The sequence below is a fragment of the Salarias fasciatus genome, chromosome 16, assembly GCF_902148845.1.
Source record: "Salarias fasciatus chromosome 16, fSalaFa1.1, whole genome shotgun sequence".
Lineage (NCBI taxonomy): Eukaryota > Metazoa > Chordata > Actinopteri > Blenniiformes > Blenniidae > Salarias > Salarias fasciatus.
In genome coordinates, this window is record NC_043760.1 from 18,798,727 (window position 1) to 18,818,369 (window position 19,643).

The 19,643-nt window shown below is 42.6% G+C and overlaps 1 protein-coding gene across 5 annotated transcripts in view; it reads right to left on the reverse strand.

The window, feature by feature from the left end:
- epha3 (eph receptor A3) overlaps positions 1–19,643 on the reverse strand; it is a 102,883-nt gene that overhangs the window by 2,402 nt on the left and 80,838 nt on the right. For 4 of the 5 annotated variants that reach the window (XM_030111284.1, XM_030111283.1, XM_030111282.1 and 1 more), the window contains 5 exons: positions 16,264–16,325; positions 13,143–13,352; positions 11,279–11,428; positions 10,774–10,967; positions 4,399–4,554 (listed from right to left, as the gene is read on the reverse strand). In XM_030111284.1, coding sequence (XP_029967144.1) covers positions 4,399–4,554; positions 10,774–10,967; positions 11,279–11,428; positions 13,143–13,352; positions 16,264–16,325 — 772 coding nt within the window. Of the gene's footprint in view, positions 1–1,080; positions 1,199–4,398; positions 4,555–10,773; positions 10,968–11,278; positions 11,429–13,142; positions 13,353–16,263; positions 16,326–19,643 lie in introns of all 5 variants that reach the window. The other variant, XM_030111285.1, reaches the window with a different exon arrangement.

Genomic DNA, 19,643 nt, shown 5'->3' on the forward strand with positions numbered 1-19,643 from the left:
TCCCTTCACTTTCATGTGCAGTTGTCATTCACAAAGGACTGCATTTCCCAGCAGGCCACACTGACAGTTCCCATTATGATCCTGTCGGTGGAGGAAACAACGGCCAGCAAGAGCTGCAGTGGCCGAAAAAAAGAAAATCTTGCTTTTTACATGGCACAGAGCTGGAGAGTTGTCAGAGTGGGGAGCGTCACTGGGACATGTGTGCAAAACTGTTAATACTCATAAAGAGAGAGGACTGATTACTCCACATGCATTCAAGTAAAAAAAAAAAAAAACACTTTTAGAGGACTACTGAGGAATTTCAGCATGTTATTAGGGGCGTTATGCAGCAGAAACCTGAAATAAAGAAGTTACGAAGCCATTTTCAAAACACACACTGCCAACACCTCTAAAACACTGCAGACTGTATATGTAGTTCAACACACAGAGCACTGATGATATTATAGCACACAGGAAATCGGGTTAAGCCTCGTCCTTCCCTCCTACACACAGATCTGTATTAGTACAAGCGGTAGAGCTGCAGGCAGAAGTGTGGCATTACTACAGAACAACAGACATTTTCAGCCATTCGTTTTAGTGCTACAGGAAAGAAAAAAAAAATCACAATCAGATTTTTATTCTTCAAATGCAAGCAGGTCATTTAGTTTGCAAATGCAGCCAAAATAGCAAATATTGAGAGACAGTTTGAGCACCTATAAAATAAAACAGGGACCAAAATCACACACTTTGCTTCAGAATGTCTGCCAGTATAAAGGGATAGTTCACTTCACCACGGCAAATGTGAACTGCGCTTTGCGATAAACAAAACCCAGGAAGATGTAAAGGAGTATTTCTCTTTTGGGTAACATAAATATTGATTCTGTCTGAGTATTAGTCAACATCTCCTGACATTGAGTTTTTATGAGCGCCAGATTTGCAGCGTTAATGTTTCCCGACTGTTTATAATAGCAGATTACGGTTATCACCGATCCAAACAAACTATCCCTTTTTTTTGGCAGGCAGACGAGTGGAAGCTCATTAGTGGTTCTGGACGAAGGCTACTGGTGTCAGACGGGGCTGAGGCTTCGGTCCCAAACCCACCATCCACAGTCTGAGGGAGGTGGAGAGAAGCGGAGGTTAGAGAGTGGTGATCCCCATGGACGGCTCCCACTCCGGGCAGGAGGCTGGCGTGACGTGGACCTCCGTCAGCACCACTCTACTGGAGAGAGCCCCGCCCCGCAGCGTTAACACAGCGCAAACATGGACATGTGACTGCTTCTGTTTGACACAGTTTATGAATATTGTCTGTTACATTTCCTAGACTGCTGTAAAAAAAAAAAAAAAAGGGTTATAATCTTTATATGAAGACACTTTAACTGGAACTGAGAAGAATTGTTTGAAAAAATGAGGACAACTGAAGCGGACAAGTGGAAAATTTTGAAGGAAAATCCCAACTAGTAGTAAAAGAATTCTGAGCCTGTTATTGTGTTTTGGGGAAAAGTTTCAGAATCTTGCAAGTTTCAAAACCGCGAAAGACACATTTCACTGATCACTGTTCTTTAAACAGATTACAGGATTATTATCACCGCCTGCTCATCAGAGAGAATTTTAGCCAACGTTCTATTTCCCATGGCACCACGCTGCCTCTCTCGCTCTTGCTGTCCTCTGTATAACTTTATTTATCCATTTATCTTCTTTCTTCTCTGGTCTTTTCTCTTCTCCTCTGCAGCTGTCCTCCAGACTCAAGATTCACCATGACTAAAGTTATTTAGCTCCTCTCTTTAGCTCTCCTTTCTCTTACCGCTAGTAGATCTCGACTTCTGCATTCACTCAACTTTAAAATGACATCTGTGCAGTTTCCATTGTAAAGCTATTGATCCTCTTTTTGGGAGTTGTCAGCGTCGTCACAGAGCTCCGAAGCTCAGAGCTGTTTGGGTCGGACCCAGAAGATGTTTTTGGCGTATTTATCTGCAGTTTAGGACGGGCAATTTCCACCAAACAACACAAATTGATGCACCGATTAACAGCATCCTTACAGGACTAAAAATCCAATGTCCTATCATACATTCCTGATATGTATCTCACTGTGAATTCAACTATTAGATGACTTTCCTTTCTTCCGCAGGGGAGGTCAAGGGTATCACACTTTCTTGCACATACCCGAAATGAACTCTGGATGGACTCTGTTCGGGAGAAGAAAATAGTCTGAAAGATGCAGTATTTCTCCAGCCAGCCCATCCCATCCTCCAAAAAGGATTAATCAATTACTCCAGAAGGTGAGTCAGCACACTGCAGCCAAGTATGATAACTGTTCCTCGGAGGTCAGAGCATCGCCGAGCCTTGTGCTGAATATCAAGGACTAGATTAAGACTGAACAAATCAATAGAGCAATCCATATTGAGCAATGCATTGTCCGAGCCGAGGCGGCGAGTCTTGTAGCTGAGCTCGGGCGCTTTAGATGGAGCCTTCAGTGGATTAATGCAGCCGTGATCCAATTTAGCATACCGCCACAGACAAGGCATTGTACAGCGATGTTATTTTTTTACATTTTTTTTTTTTTCCCCCCTCAGTGCAGCACAAAATTTCTGCCTGTTGGAATTCCACCAAGTCCGCAAGTAGGCTGTTTTATTAACATGATGAAGAGAACTTTTCATGGCTTAAGCAGCATGACAGCATATCTACTGTGAATAGAAACAATTAGATGAGACAGAAACTTCATGAAAAAACATCCTCGATGCCGAACAAATCACAGCTATAATTGAGAGCTCTGTTCAGACACAACTGCACAAGTCGGGGTAATTTAGAGCTGCCGACGTGGGAAAGTCCCCTCAGCGAAGATGTGAGCTCCTCTTTTCTTCAAAGCGCGGCTCGCTGACCGGCTCGCGCTGCCAGCCCAACAACTCCGCATTAGTTAAACGGATGTACATGACACAACACTCCACTCCAGCGTATTAAGTCTCGCACCGTTAATGACTGCCCGGTTTGTGGAGTAATTGAGTTACGGCCGCTTGTCGCTGCGACCACCACGCCCCCGGCAGCCCCCACCGCCGCCACCGCCGCCGCCGTGAAGGGCTGCTTTGATCACAATGATTAGAAATGTCCAATTATTTACTCTGTCACATTCCACATCAATTAAAGCAGCGGCGGACCAACAGGGCGAGGGGGAAAGCAGGGGCCAGGAAGAGAGAGCGGCAGACTGAAAAAAAGGCTACAAAAACAAGAAGATGAAGCTTCATTTCCCAAACGGCTGAGTTTGAGGGAGGTCTGTTCACTGGTGTAACCTCCCAGACAATTATCACTGCGCTTGGAATTAAAAATTGCTTTCAATCTGACAGTTCATGACTGGCTAGAAATTATTCGAGAAGCTTTAGACAGTTTTAGTGCCCATTCAGCAGAGTCAGACCTCCGGCCTAATCTCTCTCTATCTACAATACTCACACAGCTAAATTTCATCCTGTGGCACAACCATTTACTGGAATATTTGAACACAGAAATGGAAATTATACCACAAAAATCTAATTCTGTACATCAGTAAAACATTTTGAAATAAATAATTGAGATTTAAAAGAACAGTAGTTTCTAAGTTAAACACCTTCACTTGAAGCCATTTAGTTTCCTGATCATCAGTAATCCAACTGTTCCCCCTGCGTCAGCTTTTGGAAGAAGAATCAGTGAATCGATGATAAAAACATATTGCAGTGACTGTGCTGCTGACACTGTTTCTGATGTTACACCTGTTTTCTATCAACTTCAGGTTTTGTTCCTCACACTCAGAACTGAGGACTGAATGAACCTGAAGCGTCTTAAAGTCCTTGTTTCTGGTCAGTCTGCTCAACATGCCTGACTTGTGACTGATATTTGTCTTTCAAATCAATTCGAGGCAATCTTCACTTGGCCTTTGTTTTGCATTTGAACACCTCAAAGCATAGAGTGTTTTATATCTCTGAACACCTATTTGACAGCTATGCCTTCATTTCCTCTTTCAAAGCCCGGCCTCTCCTCTTTTATCTTGTCAAATCTCCCCTTTCATTCTCTCCCTCAGCAGCGTCTCGCCTATTCCCTTTACCGCATGGCACTCACATCTCTCTCTCTCTCTCTCTCTCTCTCTCCAACGCACACTGTTGCTTTCCCTTTTCTTTTCTTTATTGCGCTCACCTTCCCATCTGGTCATACTTGCAACATTAAAGAGCGTGGCTAAAGACCCGTCATTATGAGTTACTGCGAGTCTCATCTGGACACCTTTAGTAATGCATCTATAGCTTTCTTTACTTACTGAGAACAAGATTATGTGTGTCTGTTCCTCACCCAGAGCCTCTTCAAAATCCCCAGGCCCTGTCTCTGGTGCTGGGGCCCTGGAAGAGCTACTTTCATGAATAGACAGAGAAGCCTGATGTGTGTGTGGGTGTGCTGTTGTCTTACTCAGTGGAAGTCTTGGCCAAGGTGTCGCAGGAGCTGTAGCTGACCCCGGAGAAGGCCTCTTTGCAGGGCAAAGTCCTCATTCCATCCATCCAGTCACCCATTGTCCCCATGGAGGGCACCTCCGAGCTGCTCCTGTCCAGCAACAAATTAGCAGGCCTGGGAGAAGAGGCGACAAATGAGTGGTTAGCAAAAGAAACTAGCATGCAGGAGTACCCTCCACATCCTCAGCTGGTGATCTATATTCATGACTGCAGCTACTGTTTGTTGTGCAGCTTTTCTTTTCTTTTTTTAATCATCGGTGGAAGCAGCATATTGCTACAGCTGAATGACTATCAAAGGCATGCAGATGTGAGTTCAGGCTCTGATCTGGTCCCTTCAAGCAAACACTAGGAGCACAGAAAACTGTGCGTAGAAAGTGATTAAACCACATTCTCATATAAAAAAATAGATTCCCATCCTACAAGTGGACTCTACAGCACAACATCCGAGCAGCATTGTCTGCAGCAGCAGCAGAAGCTTGATCATATATAATAAGCTGTGCAGCAAACCCATTGCTATGCCTCAGTGTGTTGCGCAGCCAAGACCATGTCGTGTGTGGCTGGAGGGCTTTTCACTCTCAGAAGCAGATGGGAAAGTCTCTGTTGTCACACCAGCTCTTTCTCAGCCATTATTCCCCTTTTTACAAATAAGCAGCTGATGCCGTTAATTGCTCATTGCTGGTGATCCTGTCACTGCACGGAGGAGCTCTTACAAGTTGTGTGAAAAAAAACAACAACAATTTCTTCTTCTAATTATTGTCAGTTCCCTGATTATGCCAGATGCTTATGGAAAATCATTTTCATGGTATCTTCACAGATTTGATACTCCACTGTTCTATTCTTTAGAAATGCCGACCTTGAGTATATGAAAATATAGAAAGGTCAACGGAAGATGCGCGATCAAGTAAGACCGGATAAACAATGCAATGTAGTACAGCAGTACTTTCAAGCTCTTTCTTCATTGTATACAATAGCTCCAGGCTGAAAACCACAAATTAATGGTATGATACATCTAATTTGGAGTGGGGTCCAAGTTTTTGCCCAATAGCAGTTCACAATGTGTCACAGACCCCATAAGTGAGCTCCCGCTTTGTTGTTGTTGTTGTTTTAGATCTTACAAAGACAAATAACATAGCATGACATGTTTATTTTCCGTCTCGTTAACACTGAATGACTTTACTTCATTTCCTGTTAACTCACTGTAAAGTCATGCATTTGCCTTCCTCTAACCAAAAAAACCAAAAACAAAAACAAACTGCATCAATGCAGGAGTGTAAACAGATTGAGGCCCAGACAGCATGAGTTAAAATACACACATTTCCTCAGAAACGCACACAATCTCTTTGGGTTTCCAATAAAGCCGCATGAAAGCATTACACTAAATATTTCCATACTGCATTTATCATATTCAGAAACAAGATTAGTAACAAAAGCGGCATCAGTTTCTGTCTAATTTCGTTATCGTTTCCTGAAACACATGCGCCATGTGGCAGAATGCAACATGAGATTTGATTAGAGTTGATGGTTTCAATTGGATCAAATCAAATTAAATGCAGTGCGTTGGGCTCTATAATGCTCAGTCAACAGTAGACGGTGAAGGAAAGGCTGCACGCACCGCTCTGACGAACTCTGATTGATGTTTGCCAAAGGGGGGCTGGAGAAGGACGACTTACAGCAAGCATGAGAGGAATATTTGCACCAGGAGAGGAAGGGAAGCCGAGGATGATTGAGAGGGAGCTGCAGTATGTTCTTCATCAAAGTCTCATCTCAGACGCTATGACCAGTGCTTGTTTGCACAAATGCGGTTGTTGTGAAACCGGATCACACAAACCAAAGCGAGGAACAGGAAACCAGGCCAAACCTCATTAGGTCAAACGGGGACCCGAGAATCAATGATCAGTTAAAGATCTGTACTTATATGTTTACTCCCAGTGTTCAGGAAGAGGGGGTTTCAAACACACTTTTTAGTTCCTATATCTCCAACACCTGTCTGGCGGTTTAGACAAAAGCACCTGTGTAAAACAAGCACAACAGGAAAAACCAGGAAAACCGACCAACCAAAGACAGCACAGAAAAAGGTGGTTTCCCCTTGGGGAATACTATCCATAGCCAAGTAAATAAACTCATTATAATACCAGGAAGCCCACCGCCAGCTGCCTGACTGAGATTGGCAGGAAGGTTTGGAATGACTCTGAACTGCAGTGTGTAAATTTGGGAAATATTGCTCAGGGAAAAGGTAGCTGAAAAGGAAATAAAATTAGCCACAGACCAGCTGATTTTCAAAAAAATATGTATGGACTAGAAAACTCAAATAAATGGAGAGAAAAGTGTGCATTTATATAAATTATAGTGTACTCAAACAATAGAGATGCTATTGTTTTTGGTTTAATTTAAAAAAAGAAAAAAAGAGAGAGTTGCTGGAGGATATATCCAATTTCTGCATATTTTAGTTCCTTTAATCATACAACAAATCCTCGAAAATATGCCAACCCTTATAAATGAAGAGGCAATAGAAAATGTACATCATAGTTAGATAAAACAGAACCAAACGTAGATGTGAATATGAGTCTCTGGTGATCGCTGCCGGTGCTTTGGCAGGACGACAGGATTTGGTCACTCCTGCTACATCGAGTCAAAGAAGAAGAGAAGCTCTATCTGCATTTAACTGTACAGATTGTGTTTGTTTGCTATCAGTCTTCATCTCATGGTTCATTTTGTGAGTAAGGATGAACGGAATTTTGTAATCAAACACTACAAATTATGATTTATTGAATGTAATGTCCTCAGCATGATGAGATCCATCAGAGTGTTTTTAACAGGATCAGATCAGTCAGGTCTGACAGTATTTAATATATCACAAACATTAGAACATGCTAAAAATTTAACTCTATATTTATTTATGTGATGAATAGTAAAAATAGACTTCTTTAATTCACAATAATACAGTTTTTGCTGCTGTTTTTCCCTTTCCTCCACAAGGTGAAAACCAAGTGAACATAATTATCCAGCAATAGTAGAAATATTCTGTGTCGCTCAATGATTAAAATAAAAAAAAAATAAAAAAATCAAAGGAGTGCTACAACGGAAGATCAGCAAGCTGCTATTAAGCCACAATGTCAGTGGTGGGTTGAGAGAAGAAAAAGTAAGGCGACGTCTCAAACAGAGAGCAGGAAGAAAAGGAGGAGGAGGAAGAAGGGGAAGAAGATGCTCCAGAGGTGGTGGAGTGGGTGTTGTTACAATGATTGAGTCTTTTCCTGCCAGATCAGAGGCTTGTCAAAATGCCGAGGTCCCCCCAGGACCCCCTGGAAAGCCTGGTTTCTCAAAGAAGAAGGGAACTGAGAGCTCGGCGAGGAAAAGGGGGAAGTGTGACAATCTTCCTCAGATGATGATGATGCAGGTTTAAACACTTGTTACGTTTTCAAAACTGTCACACGTGAATTGAGATGTTTCTTATTACTTTTCAGAGCTGCGAACATGTCGGAAAAAATAACGAAATATATCTAAAAATATCTCACACGCCAACTTTCGGTGAAGATAAGGGATCTCATCTTTTTTGCAGGATTGTTGATCTTTCCTCACGTTTCTGCGCCGTATACTCTACTTTCCCTTCTCTGATCTGCTCTCCTTCTTTCCCACCTCTGCTGTCTCCGCTGAGAGGTAAACTGCAAATGACCTTGTTTCGCCTCCCTTATCATTGTCTCTGTTTCTTTTGTTCTTACATTTTCAGCAACATCTCATGACAACTCAAGAGACAAGATGATTGGAGAGGAAACAGAAAGATGAAGAGTGGAGGGGGAAAAAAAAAACGCACTAAAAAAAAAAAAGCATCTGTCTGGCGGCTGAGGGGGGCTTTCAAAACTCCTTGTGGACTTAACGTCACGCAGCAATGCAGAAAACACCCGCTTGAGCAGAAAACAGAGAATAGATACACAGAAAAAGAATAAAAAGTCTGCCTTTCTCAGTCAATCCGCTCTCACTCTTTCACTGTTTCTTTCATTATTGTGAACTCCGAGCAGCCGCGGCAGAGCGGGCTCCGGTTTTTAGAGCTCACGGGGGGAAGAGGTGGAAGAGGAGAGGAAGCGTACGGGGGCAGGACGGAGCGGGAAGAAATTACCTCTCGCTGTGTTACTGGGACAATTCCCCAGGTGCCCCTCGGAGGAGGGGAGCGTGATATATGGGGCCAATATTTGCCCTTTCAATTCCACCTCTGTTGGATAAGATAGATATGATGTCGTTTTAATCATCGCTTCTTGGGCGGTTTGAGGAAAGCTAAACTGCTTTTTGATTCGATTTCAGACAGGAATTGCCTATTTCTACAAGATTTTTTGAAAAAAAAAGTATAAAAAAAACACTTTTCCTTTTTTTTGTTTGCAAATGTTATGCTTACAATATCACAAGGGAAATCATGACATTCTAAGTAGAATATAAGTGTTGTGTTTTTCCCAATATCTTTAGTTTCTGTCAATTCTTTATAATTCCTATCGCTTATGTTAACCCTTTAAATTTCCCTGCAAGGCAGGCCATTTTGGCCATTATGAATCAAACTTTATTTCTGGCTCAATCATAACTTCCATTCATCTGTTTCTTTGAATCTTCTATGTTTCCTTATCAATTTTAGTTTTTGGGTGCTGGAATTGATCTGAGGGAGAAGGGTAAAGGTGTACTGCAAAATCAGATTCACCACTTAACTTCAGATGAAACCAGAGTAAACCCATGCAAGAACAGGGAGAACATGCAAACACAGACGGGCTCCCGACTGGACTTGAACTGGGAATATTCCTGCTGTGCATTTAATTTGAGCTATTGAAGTATAAAGAAAATGAATCAATCAAGCACCTTATTATTTCAATGTTTTTGAAGTTTGTTAGTCTTCATTTGGTGGCTTAAAAAAATCTTTCTTTTTCCCCAAAATCAACTAAATCTGTACATGTATGAAAAAAAAAAAATCATTCTTTGGTTGTGCAATTTAAGGAAATAGGTTTTCTTTTCTTGTGAACACATTTTGAACACCCTGCAATCTTGCACTGTATATACAAGAGAATCAGACAGACAGTGGCCTCCGGGCCTGACGAGACTCCTGTTGGCCCGTAATTAGTCTCTGACAGCCAACCTTGGCCCACTGACCACAGTCTTTCTTCATCCCCGTGCAGGGAGGGTAAACTCTGACCAGGTCCCACCCCCGAAGCCTCCAGATGCTCTACCCTGGTCCTGGGCTTTGGTCTGGGCTTTGTAGAGGTGGAGGCTGAGGCTGTGGGGGGGGGGGGGGGGGGGGGGGGGGGTTGGTGCTGCATTAGTGAGCCAGGACAGCCTTGAGACAAACGAGGTGTGTAGAGCTGAGTGCAGCTGCTCCCGCTGTGCAACTGCCGCCGCCGCCACGACACACACACACACACACACACACACACACGCACACACACGCACTCAGAGTTCTCATAAATCACCACACCAGCCTCTGTCGGCCAGCCTGCGCTCACCCAGTGTTAAAAGCCAATCAGGAAAATTACATGCAAACTCCAAGGGACCTATTTTCAGTTTCTTAAGAAATCATTAGTCAATGTTATGAGCTTTGACGTCTCCATAATACCGCGGCCGTCTGCTGCAGACCCAACGCCTGGATCTCTCCCTACCCCGAACTGACAACTGTACATAGGCTGCCCTGTATCCCTGCAGCCCCCTGGGAAATGAGTGGTGGTCCCAACGAGGGAAACAAGCATGAAGGGGAGTCAAAAGAAGGTCAAAAAGTAACCCGAGAACAAGAGAAAGTCAGGGAGAGCAGGGACAGGAAATGTAAGAAAGCTTGGGCTCAACATGCCAAGAAATATTAAAACTACTAAGTGCATATATTCATCCATTCGTAAGGGACTACATGCGAACAGAGGAAACAATCAAATCTGACAATCAAACAAAAGCTGAAGTGGCCTTGAAATGAACGAGCAATGTGAGTGGAAAAATAAATGTATTCCTTCCACCAGTTTGAAAACAACTGGTTTATTGTTCATGTAATTAGTTGAGATGAACACTAAAGAAAAAACTATGTGAATGCATTTCACTGTGGAGCAAAGCCATAGCTGGCTGCATATAGAAGGCATGTGGAACCAATGCAGCTACTGGAAAGATCTGTATCTCTGTTACTCTGAAAAAATTCACTTTGAAATGAACATTTCCTTTCAGATTACTGGATACAGGAGTCGCTCACGTGCACTCAACCACTACTTGAAAAAACGTCTTTAAAAAGACAATTTAAATTAGCTTATAAGATCCTTGTTTTACCTTTTTCTTTCTCTAAACAATATAACAAACTGATGTTGAAATGAAAGACTGAGCATCTCTCCGGTACCTGGAAGTGGTGTTCGCCGTAATTTTGAGGCTGCCGGGGTTGCGTATGAGTTTATCCAGGATGCTGACTATCTGTTCAAACTTGGGCCGGTTGTTCCTCTCTTTCTGCCAGCAGTCCAGCATCAGCTGGTAGAGCGTGGCAGGACAGTCCATGGGCGGCGGCAGGCGGTAGCCCTCGTCCACAGCTTTTATTACCTGCAGAAAGAGACACGGGATTTCAGAGAGGTTCACTCAGAATCAAGATCAGCCAATTAGTCTTCACAGTTATTATTTTTAATTGGAAAAGGTTTGCTTCTGTAAATATAATATCACATAATTACACCTAATGTGTCTTTGATCTTAATCAACTGAATGGATGAGTGGTTCTGAGCACCTGAGTAATTACACTTCCTCCTCAACACAAATCTCATCTATTCCAAACATGAATTTAAGTCTATAAATAATTAGAAGGCCTTAAAAATGTCCATTCTTGAAGAAATCACCACGTCAGAATCAGCTGGACTCACATCCTGATTGGACATCTCCCAGTAGGGCCGTTCCCCGTAGGACATGACCTCCCACAGCACGATGCCGTAACTCCAAGCGTCGCTGGCTGAGGTGAACTTCCTGTAGGCGATGGCCTCTGGAGCCGTCCACCGAATGGGGATTTTACCTCCCTGAGACACAGAGAGAGAGAAGGATTACTCCATCTTGCAAGTTACTTTTCGGTATGAAATCGGTAGTTTCCGAGTGCGACAGGCTCGCTACCTCAGCACGCCACTTACTTTTACTGATGAAACCCATTGATATTCTACAAATGATCCAGCAAAAGTATATATCAAAGCAATCCAGATTTCATGGACAGGCTTTTTGTCCCTTTCAAGAAAATCTTATAAGCTGTTCTAAAAACCCTTAAATCCCAGAGGCCTCTGTGGTTTGGACTGAGGAATGGGAATCCCAGCTTCAAAACCCAAACATGTTATGAACTACATTTATCAATATTTCCAGCACGCTGTGAAGTTCCTGCTTTAAAAAATTTAAGTCGGCTTCACTGACTTTAAAAAACAGGTAAGACACAAGGAAGCAATTTCTCAATTTCCTTTGATTGACTTGGATTTATTTGCTTTCCCAGACTGGCAGTCAGTATATGTAAGCCGATAATAAATGACTCAAAGCAAAAGGGAAAAAAAAAAATCTTTAATCAAACTTTATCAGGCTCAATCTTACAGTAAAGACGGAAAGAAAAAAAACATTAATCAAATGCTAATCTGAAGTTTCCTGCATAACTTTTCACCGTAGCTTGTAGTTGCATTTGTCATTCTGGCCGAGCAGCCAGACAAATGAGCAAAACGGGGCTGAGGAAGGAGGACCGACGGCGGCCAAAGCTAACAGAAACACTGGCCAAGCCGCTCAGCCCGGTGCCGCGTATTCACACAACAGTGCCCTTTAAAAACCTCATTCTTTACTGCCTGATGCCTACGGGAACACAGGGGGAGCATAAGAAACAGTAAAACACAAACAGACAAATGACTGCACAAATGAACAGGAGTGTACTCAGGAACACAATAAAACCACAGACATAAAAACACACTCGCTGCCTCTATACGCTCACACTGTGCCCACCTGTTCCACCAGGGGATCGAACAATAAAACCTGCTTCACACACAGCGACACACAACTTCCATTCGGGTTTCTCCTCAAAAGCAAAAACTAGGATTCTTGTTAAGTTTTTTTTTTTGTGCAGTTAAGTCAGTTACTGTAACATGACAGAGTTTATTATTCTCTTGTATTATTTTAGATCCTGTTTTCTGGGAGAGAGGCAAAAGGCCCGCTCACTGTTTATTTGACAGGCGATTCTCAGCCAGCAAATTATACTCTGTTTAAAGGGTGAGCACGCTTCAGTGAGACCATCCTGTGTTGAAAACGACCACAGACACACACATGCACACACACACACATGCATGCATTAACCGCTGAGAGCAGAATTGATATTTCTCTTGGTTTTAACTCATTTTGACATGAATTGTACAAATAAAATGATTTCTTTTCACAAGTCAGTTAATGTCCAACTTGTCTCTTTAAATCTGAAATACCAATGGAAGCTTTCATTTCCCCCCCCCCTTGCCTGAGTACTGAAGGTGTTACAAGACATATCCTCAGCAGACCTTTAAGATATGTTAAAACATGGAGCCATTTCCAGGAAAACCCAAAAACTCTGGCCTGTTTACCATTTAACGATGCAACATAAACTGTGCATTAAGCATGTACTGTTCATGAGATTACACCAGTAATATTTTGTTTGCAGACAGAAAGTAATACTCCGCTGCAGCTTCAGAATATTCATTCATGTTGTCATTTAGGTGCTTAATTTGTGTTTGTGTTGCAGCTCACCCTGGTGGTGTAAGCAGCCTCCGGGTCGTCCTCCAGGACTCGGGACAAACCAAAGTCTGACACTTTGCACACCAGATTGCTGTTGACCAGGATGTTTCTCGCGGCCAGGTCTCGGTGAACGTAGCCCATGTCGGAGAGGTACTTCATCCCCGAGGCGATGCCGCGCAGCATGCCGACCAGCTGGATTCCCGTGAACTGGGCATCATGCTTCTGGAAGAAATAAACACAAAAGGGATCCAAACACACTGTTAATGTCTCACTTGTAATGTACATTATAAAGAGCACAACAAGAGTCTGACCTTTATGCTTATTTGCATAAGTTGTAACCTTTCTATATTAGCATCCAGAATATTTTCATTAACCTTTAAAAAGCACCTTTCACATTCTGAACCTCGTCTTCAACTCAACTGTGAAATCCTGAAGCCACAGACTCAGTAATGTATGGAAATTAGAACTGGGCCAGTCTGAAGACGGTTTTATTTTCATTTTTTAGTATAACACTTATGATTAAAATGGGATAAGTTAGTAATTGAGGTCCTTTATGAGAAGTCAGCTGGCCTGACTTATGTGATATTTTAGCACAGATAACCAAATATATGTTATTATTTTTAAGTGTAGCTTCCTGATATAAAAATTATCTTTTAAAGGCCATGATGAAAAAACAATCATGACAAGAATTCCATATAATATAAATGAATATAACAGCAAAGACATGAAAATAGATCAATCCAAAGATGTGAAATACTGGTATTCCAATAAGTAGGTATATTCATCATTTAATTAGAAAAAAATACCAATGGTTTGTGATTGTAAAGACAAATAATTTGATTGCTGGAACAGTCATGAGCATCATTGATAAGTCAGTGACATGTCTGTGCATGAAAACAACGATTTTAGCACAGTCAGGTCTCTCAAAAGTTGACAGTTTATCAATCTGCAATCGACTGCCCTGAACTGTGAATGTGATTATTTGCACTGGCAGATATATGAGTGTGTCCATCTAAAGAAGGAAAAAAGTCAACAAATTTCTCTTCAGTAAATGACATGAGTCTCTCAGCCAGGTTAAGTCTGCTGCTGGAAGGTGAGACTGAGGCGCTTCAGTAGACACTCCTAATGATGTGCACTGAAGCACAGAAGCTATTCAAGTAGAAAGCCATCTCTGAATATGCCTTTTTTTTTTGTCAATTCTATATATTTTCTTATATTGAGGTTAATTGAAGATTATGTTGGGCTAAAGACAGTCATAACACATGAGAAAGTGTTTTGAGTGTGGGTTATACGTTTCCTGACCGCAGGTTCTTGACTGACAACTTCCAAAAAAAAGGTAAGCCACGGGAGATCATTTCTTAAAAAATGTTAGGCATTCAAGGAGTGTTGAATCAAAACATATTCATGAGGTCATGAGGTCAAACTGCGGCTTGAAAAAAGTGTGAAGACCACAGGCTTGGAAAGACCGTCAAGAAATTCAGATAGACAAGTCAGGGAGTTTCCAAGAGAAGAGGGCTGAAACCGAAGACGGAGCATCAAGAGCAGCTGTATCCAAACTACCTGTGGCTCATTTTCCATATGTTCTGAAAATATAAGGGAATATGGGCCACTCAGGAAACAAGTGTACTTTTATGTCTCAACACCAGGCGGAGCTTGAATAAGTTAGTTTCTCAACCAAAAGAGGTCAATCACAGACATACTGCTGCTGGATGTCCTCAAATGGCAGAACTAAACCAATGTTCTGACAACCTCAGTGATATACTTCACCTCTGATGAGTGGTCCTGCAGTTTGTGCATTTTTCTGAGTCTGGTGCTCATTAAAAAAAGTTTGGACACCCCTGATCTGGAGCCAGCCTGCACAGACGCGTCCCCTAAATGTATAAGAAGAAGAACTGGGCCGCTGCTCAGCGCTCCAAAGTCCTCTTTTCATCAGCGTCCAAGACTGTGAAGAAAGGCTGGAGAATATTTGAACACAAGCTGCTTCAACTTCAGTGTTAAGTGGCGTCAATCTGTGATGACTTCATGCAAAATGTGATCCGTTACTGTTTGTCCATTGTTTTACTTCCTCCAAGAGGCTTTAGATCAGGTCATGCTGAGATAACAAGCTTCACAAAAGATGCTGGTTTTCTTTTCCAAAGGGATTTTCCACCTGCTCACATTTCCATTCGTCAATCAATCTGTAAGTTGTTTTCAGGAATAAGATGAAAGAGACACTGCGTAGAGGAGCTGAAAGATATTTCCAAAACCGGCCGATCGCCGTAATGCCACGCAGCATCGGTGCAATCAGCGGTGCAAAAGGAGGCCTAAGTATTGGATTTCTAAATTAAAATGCCTTTCTTGACTTTAACTTTTCAGTTGTTTTGATTCTTTCTGGTAGGTCCTATGGAATATTTTAACATGTTCTAAAATACTGAATATTTTTACTTTAAATATGAGAAAGGCTTGAAACCTTTCAGTCCATGTATAAAAAAAAAAATCTATCCACCACCCATCTGAAGCAGTGGGTTTCTCTGTTTGCAAAGGATCACGTCATACGGGAGATGAGTGTAAGATGAGTGTGTTTTTCTTCGGAAAATGAGCGAGACCCACCTCACAATTTGTCTGGAACAATTAGTGGCCAGACCACCTGGCTTAGTTACTTCAAAGTTTTGCAGTTTCAGAACAGATGCTGCGACGCATGAGCCCTGAAATTGTATGCACGGGCGTGTATTTGTACATATGACACATTCTGAGACAATGATCAAGCGCAGGCCTCTGAGAAAATGTCAGGAAACAACAGCAATCCGCCCTGTATGTGCCTGGATGCATTGCAGACACATGTGGAAAAGGGCTAAAATGGGCTTCGGTCTGTATGTTTTCATGCCAGTGTTGTGGTTTGGCCGGGTGCTTCGGCTAATTTCAGAGAAGCAGGTCTATTCCTCTTTAAGAGACAGAGCCATGGCAAGAAACTCATTCAGCCCTGGCTGAGAGAACAGTGGGAATACAATTAAGAAAAAAAAAAAACCCTGTCATGTGATGAATGGTCTGGAAAGTACATCTGAAAATAATCAATACCACTTATATCTTTTTCAGATAATTTGCGCATGGTCAGTGTATGAAAACCTACGAAAATCACATGTTTCTTGTTACTTACTCTTAAGAAGCTGTCGAGGGACCCGTTCTCCATGTATTCAGTGACAATCATGACAGGCTTACCTGCAACGGAAATGAAGATCTGCTCAGCTGTGTCACTCACAGAATTAGTGGTTTTAACATCTGTATGCGGTCCAACACAAATCGCGAACAAACAAAAAGACGCAGGATTTCAATGCCTAATCGAGGGAGGATTTACACTGAGAGAACAGTAAAAGTCACAGGGAGTCAGCAGGGCGGGCTGGAGCTTGATTTAAAACAGGTCCTGATAGTGACTCGGTTCAACCTCCTTCCCTTTCTGTCTTTTACACACACGCGTGCGCTTGCACGGGCGCGCACGCACGCACGCACGCACGCACGCACACAAAGCAGAATGAAACGATCCAAGTCATAGATTTAGGGTCCCAGCAGGTCAGCTGTCAAAGAGTGACATCTTTATACCTGTGGAAGACCTGGCTGTAAATCCACGCTGCCTGCTATCATCTGTACCTGATCAGACTAAAGCCAACACCAGGTTTATGACATGGAGAGAAAGAAAGAAAAAAAAAAAAATCCTAACCTCCCCGCCCCTTAAATCACCCATTGTTAAAAGAACAGCGTCAGCGTCATGACTTGTTTGTGTCCCAGGCGGCCTTTGTTCTCGCTCCTTCACTATTGACTTACCACCACCAGCCCTCCGTTTCGTCTCCATTTTTACTCTGATGAATGTGGCCTCCTCCTTCCTCCCCATACCCTCTGTAATCCCTGAGCGACCTTTTCCCTATCACTCCTGCATTTCTTTCCCTATCACTCCATCCATCCCTCCTCCCTCTGCACTTCATCCCTCCTGCATGAATTAATGGGAATCCTTTCCACATCTGGTCCGGCAGTGAGGTTTTTTTTTTTTTTTCTTCTTTTTTTCAGGAGTGAGAAGAGGTGAGCGAAGAGGGCGACAGAATTGGTTGTTCAAAGAAACAAATCAATTAACCTGACTAGGGAAAAAAAAGAGAAAAATATAAAACCAGTAAGCCATTTTTCTCTTAATTTTAGATCAGAACTTAACTTTCTGAACTGATCACAGGACGGTGAAGTGTAGAAACCAAAGCCTCTCCATTGAATTCAGAGAAATAGCGCTGGTTACGTTTCAGATTTTTATAATCCGAAGTAACTCAACATGAATGTTTGATTTTATTTTCAGACACGAGCAGCGGTCTCCTGGCTAACGGTCCCGGGTTTGACTGCTGCGACCACCCCGGCCTCCTCTTTATGTGGACTTGGTGCCTCGTTACGCTCTGGCCGCGTTACGGGGCGGCGGAGGATTTACATACATCTATTCACACGCACTAAACATTGCGAGCGGTCACATCGTAAATATCCAAAAACACTTTTAAAGTTCCAAAAACAATCAACCATTTTAGTGAGTTTCTGGAGAAGGGAGGCAGCGTCTTCATTTCCTTTTATTTCCCTCCTCCCCTGAAATCCCCGATTTTTTTTTCAACTCTTTGAACTGCGCGGACTGTCACTGAGGGTTGTAACACTTTTACTTGCAATTACAGTGAAACAAAAAGTCATCATTTAAACACAGTCTCAGATCAGTTAAACACCCTCCGCCCACACCTACTCCCTACAAGGCTGTGATGGATCGTTCCGTTTACCAGCGAGCGGTTTTTATAGTCGCGGCCGGGAACACACACACCCGGCTCCCCCGCCAGTCCTCCGCCCTCTTCCCTTCCCTCTTTCTCTCTTTTTTTTTTCAACTTTGGCAGCAAAGACAAAGGCTCCAAAGCCCCTTTGTTCTGTGAACCCGAGTGCAAGTGTGTGAGTGTGTGCAATCCTGAGATCTGTGTGTGTGTGTGTGTGTGTGTGTGCTGCTACAAATATGAAGCCTGTGGCTCAGCCAAAAGGAGCAGCAAGGTAAATGGGGTGTGAAAGTCTCAGGATTATTAAGAATTAACAGGAGCAGCTTAATAAATCACCCTACAGCAACGTGTGTGTGTGTGCGTGTGTGTGTGTGCAGGTGTGCGCCTGTGTGTGTTGCAGCATATCAAATAGACCTCTTAAAACTGTGCCCTGACTCAGGCCCATGTGTCGAAGGCATCCCTCTAAATGTCATGTACACACACACACACACACACACACACACACACACACACACACACACACACACACACACACACACACACACACACACACACCCAGAGGACTGGGTTTTGGACGCCCCCCCAATGAGCAAACTAAACCGCGTCCTGCGCTTCTCTCCAGCTGGACATTAATAGGAAGAACGGTTCAAGACATATTAGGTGAGCAGTCTCAGTGATGAGCGATCTCTCACACACACACACACACACACACACACACACGCACGCACACACACACACACACACACACACTTACAGGACGTTCAGCGTTCAAGGCCGAATGAAAGTGAATCCAAAAAGGAGCTTTAATACGTGAGGGAATGTGCTTCTCTTGCAAAAGTTTTTAATTATTCTTACTCTATGTGACCTTCGCAAAACATTTAATCCAATATTTTGGCGAACAAAAGTTATCCTTGAAATAAGAGTAAAACTGCTCGAGCTACCAAACAGGGAAAATAAAACCGTAGTATTTTCATAAAGCATTCCGCAATCATGACTGTCCATCATGTTTTATTCTTAAAAAAAACCTGAAGTCATAGATAAAACAAAGCGAAACTGATAGAAAAAGTATGTGAATACAACAGGATATAACAATATAGCAGGGTATCTTTCTACTAAACATAAAAAAAAGAAGAGATAAAAGCAAAGCATTGTAATTCACAGGTACTCAAAGATTTTCATTTTTTCCTTCCTGCATCCTTTCTTCCTTCCTCCTTGATCCACTGATCCAACATGGCTTCACTGTCTTGTGTGTCACTGTTTGCGAATTGCATGCTAATTCCATCCTTCTAATCCTGGTTCTGATTAGAGAAAGTGGAATATTTCATTGAATTGCTCTTAATCCACTGAATGCAACGGATGTGAACTGAAGGAGAGCAATTAAGGCACTGAGTCTGAGCCAGAGAGAGAAGTGAAGAACAAATGATAGAGAAGTCGGATCTAAAATCAAGGACAATGGAGTGAGGAAAAGTTCTTCAGGTATTTTATTCTACGCTTTAGAATAACTACACTGGCAGAGCTACTTAACAAGCCGAGTGCCTCAGGGAGAGATAGAGTCTGGGCCCATTTCTCAGCGACAAAGTTCAGACTCATTATTTCCCCTTTTCTGTAGTCTTTCCCTTTTAAAGAGGCCTTCTGTGTGCTAATGATAGTCTTATAAAGAGGCCCAGAGGGGAGCAAGTCAGAGATATGGATTTATGGATTTATGCCCGCTTTGGACACAGGCTTTGATCAGAGCACATTGATCTGCAGAGATTTACACCAC